This window comes from Spermophilus citellus (genome assembly GCF_964194105.1).
Source record: "Spermophilus citellus genome assembly, chromosome: 1".
Lineage (NCBI taxonomy): Eukaryota > Metazoa > Chordata > Mammalia > Rodentia > Sciuridae > Spermophilus > Spermophilus citellus.
In genome coordinates, this window is record NC_138182.1 from 265,191,565 (window position 1) to 265,195,550 (window position 3,986).

General features: G+C 43.1%; 1 protein-coding gene across 1 annotated transcript; it reads right to left on the reverse strand.

Annotated features, from left to right (window-relative positions):
- Positions 1-779: 779 nt before the first annotated feature.
- LOC308640226 (ADP-ribosylation factor-like protein 5A) lies at positions 780-1,801 on the reverse strand. Its single transcript, XM_081278457.1, has one exon. It carries the CDS (start codon positions 1,520-1,522, stop codon positions 983-985), a length of 540 nt encoding a protein of 179 aa, XP_081134583.1. The 5' UTR covers positions 1,523-1,801; the 3' UTR covers positions 780-982.
- Positions 1,802-3,986: the final 2,185 nt, after the last annotated feature.

Sequence of the window (3,986 nt, forward strand, 5' to 3'; positions counted from 1 at the left end):
AAAAGACTCTAGCTATTGTTTAATAATATTTATAGAATGTTACCTCATGTTTCACACAACAGATTTTAATTAAGAAGAAATCACTTGATTGTTTTAATCGAAATTTATGATTGATTTATAAGTGGATTAATAATCTATTCAATAATTTAGACCAATACAAGGATTAATCTGATCAGTGCTCCACTGTGCAATTCTGTCAACTGGGTAAGCCAAAAATTTGACAGATATTTCACTTAGATGGATGACACATTTCTATGTGTGTTACTGATCAACAAAAATGGATATACAATGTCAAGTTTTTTCCTGTATCTTTTTTTTTTCTTAAGAGCAGCTCAATGATTGGGGGAGAGGGGACGTTTGATTAGTACAATACAGAAAACATACAGGAAAAGTATAAAATGGCACTTAATACCAATGCCAGTACTTATCTCATTAGGGCAATAACTAAGGATATTACTAATTTTTGCATTATTTGCTTTTCTTTAGAACACAAATCAAAGCCATTAACTTGAACTTGAGGTATATACATAATACATACACAACCTTAAGTAAAATACTTTTTTTTTTCATAACTAACATGACATTTAAAATATTGGAAACAGTATATGTGCTGATTTGTATTTTGACTTAGTGGAACAAAAAGAGAACAACATTCAGTTGGGGAGGGGTATACTGATAATAAAGCTCTTAAAGTTCAAAACATCTTCCTCTCCCTTTGTACTTACCACAGGCTATAAGAGGATTCATTGAGAAAAATGTCAATCACAGCTTTAATAAAGTACTTTGGAAGGAACTAATGAGAAAGCAAATTGGAAGATGAGACTTCATCTTGTTTTCAAATAAGTGGTCTTAATTTTTCTTCTTATAGAAAAAAGTTGAAATCAGTTTATTATAAATATATCTAAACCATTAATTTTTGCAGCTTTCAGGTAAAGTCCAGCACTTTGTTTATACAAAGTCTATGAGAAGAGGTCAGTAGAGATCATCTAATCTTAAGTCGTGACATCATCCGTTCAAGTCCTTGACATAATCCCTCGTCAGTAAGAGCACAGCATGCTTGGATATGCCACTGATGATCTTTAATAGAAGTTAGCTTCAAAAACTGGGAGATTTCTGCTACACTCATGCATTCTTTAACGTCTTGTTTATTAGCAAAAATCAGTAATCCAGCTTTTCTTAGGTCCTCATGTGCTAACATTTTGTAGAGTTCTTCTCTAGTTACAGAAATCCTCTCTCTGTCTGTACTGTCCACAACTACTATTACAAACTCCGTGTTAGTATAATAAGTATTCCAGGAAGAACGAAGAGACTCTTGGCCACCAATATCCCACGTTAGGAAACGTGTATTATTAATCACTATCTCTTCTACATTACTTCCTATTGTAGGGGATGTATGTACAACTTCATTCATAGAAAATTGGTAAAGGATGGTAGTTTTTCCTGCATTATCCAATCCAACAATGATAACTTTGTGCTCCTGGTGATTGAACAGTCTCCATATCCTGGTGAAGAGAATTCCCATTCTCGGGCAGCGGACCCCCTCCAGCCACCCAGGCTGCCTGGCCTCCCTTGGCTCAGGCTAAAGGTTAGAGAGACGCACTGAAGCCTCCGCCTCTGCTGCTGCTGCCGTTCCCACACTGGCCACCGGCCCGCTTCCAGGGAACCAGGGGGAGGCCAAAACCCAGGCCGCCCTGCAGTGCGCGAGGCCCTGCCGCTGCCGCCGCGGCACTCGCCTGGCTCGAGGACATTGCCGCCGCGTTGTCTGCGACGAGCCTTGCGGGCCACCGTCCTCCCCCAGCTCCTCTCGGACCGCTGCAGTGGAGGCGACCACGTGGGCGGGGGAGGTGAAGAGGCGGAGAGGGCGTGCCGAGAGTCCAGATTTTTTATTAAACATTTGAGAGGTGAGGCTTCAGGTACAGACGAAGAGGTGCCCATAGTCACAGTGAGACATGGAAGAGAGAAAGCAAGAAAGAGAGAATAAGCATAAGCAAGAGAGACAAAGGGAAAACCCGGGCTGGAACGGCTTCCAGGAAGCCCAGGGCGAACGGGGGTCAGGTGGGCGTCCCCAAAATGACCAGCCGTCGCCAGGAACTATAGAGGGCACTACCCGGTTGTCACCAGTGAAGTGCGATCTGTGAGACCCAATGGGGTCGGAGCCACAGGCAACCTGACGTCATAAAAGTTTTCGACCGCAGCGGAAAAAGTCAGTAATGAAAACAGAACTCCGGCTCCGGCGGAACACAGTTCCAGGCCGGGAGTTCAGTTTTCCCCGAGTAGAAAGGCAGCTTCAGCCAGACACAGCAGCCCCGCAGGAAACAGCAACTCTAGCCAGCAGCAGCGGCAACGGCAGCGGAGGAGGAAAAAAAAACCATAGAACCTCTCGTGTAAACTCAGAAGCCTCATGCCCCAAAGGGAAACGGATCACCAGAGGGTCCACTGCAACCAGTAAAGGTCTTAGTGGTGTGAATTCCCTCCCCCCACCGGGCGTCTGGAGTGTGCGGGACAATCACGGTCACAGCTCCAGCTTTTAGCCCGAAGGGAGTTGGCGAGCCGGGGTCAAGGGAAGCTTACCTACAGTCGGATCAGTGGTGAGTGCAGGGGAGCTGGCGTCTGAAAACAGCAGACCTGGGCGGAGAGTCTTCGGCCGGGCAGGGGACGGGGCTCTTGTTGGAAAGAGCTCACCCGTATCCTCACACGGGGCACCAGAATGAAAGAATTCCCCACGCAAAGACACTTCGCCGGGAGAATTCCAATTTTATTGCAAAAAGCTGTGTGCTTATATAGAACTAAAGGGGAGATGGTAGGGCTTAGATAAATGGCAGGCCACCCGTTTATTGGCAAGTTCTTCCAGATATCAGCTCCCGTGCCCAGGAATTAGTTCTCATTGGGGCTAAGGTTCCCCGCCAGTGAGGTTTGAAATTGGCGCCGGCGGGAGAGTTCACAAGGGCGGGAACTTTTCGCGCCACTGCAGAAAAGAAGAAGGTAGGAAGAAGAAGTCCTTAGGCACCATGTTGGGGTTTTTTCTCTGGGGTACGGCTGCCGTTTATACTTTTCCCAACACTCCCCATCTCTCTGGCTTCCTATTTCTTCAGGGGATCTATCTCTGTCACATATACGCCCATCATAATGCCATCACCACTATGTGATGCAGCCAGGAGCATCTTTGCCAGAGCCAGAGCCATGCTGTTTGGATTTTTGACCTCCAAACCTCTGAGCTAAGTAAATCACTTTTCTTTATACATCACCCAGCTTCAGGTATTTTATTACAGTAACAGAAAACAGGTGGATAGACTTTTCTTTGCTCTGGGTTTATGTGCTTGGTTCTGTGATGACTACTTTTCATGTCTAAGAATTTTAACAATGTTTAGTTTATCGGAGTGAGGGTTCAACATAACTTATATTTTCATGTAATGGAAAATGGTTCCCTCAAATGAAAAAGTGTTTATTCGAACCATTTTTTAAAACCGAAATTATTCTAAAATGTATAACATACTACCGGTTTTATAAATCACAGTGTCCTAAAGAAATTCAATACTTTCTTAAGGTCTACCTATGTCTGTTAATGCACAGCACTGCATTTTTCTCTTGCCTTATATCAGTATTTCTTGTTAACAGTTATTTAAAAATAATCTTTAAAGAAGAGACTGAAAAAGGGAATTGTTTTTATTATTACTAGATCAGGAAGATTATTTGGGATCCAGGACACTCTAATAAGATTTGGAAAGATAAAATCTCAAAGGAGGAACTAGGTTGAGGAAACAACTGGGGAATTATATATGAAGATCAGGATGGAGATTGATTAAGCCTTAGAGAAGAATAAAATTCTGGCACATGCAATGTAGATGAACTTTGAAGAAATTAAGTTAGGTGAAAAAAAGCCAATCACTAAAAGACACATATCATATAATTCCACTTGTATGAGATATCCAGAGTAGGCAAGTTCAAGATTGACAGAAAAGTAGTATGGTCATCACTAGGGGCTGGGG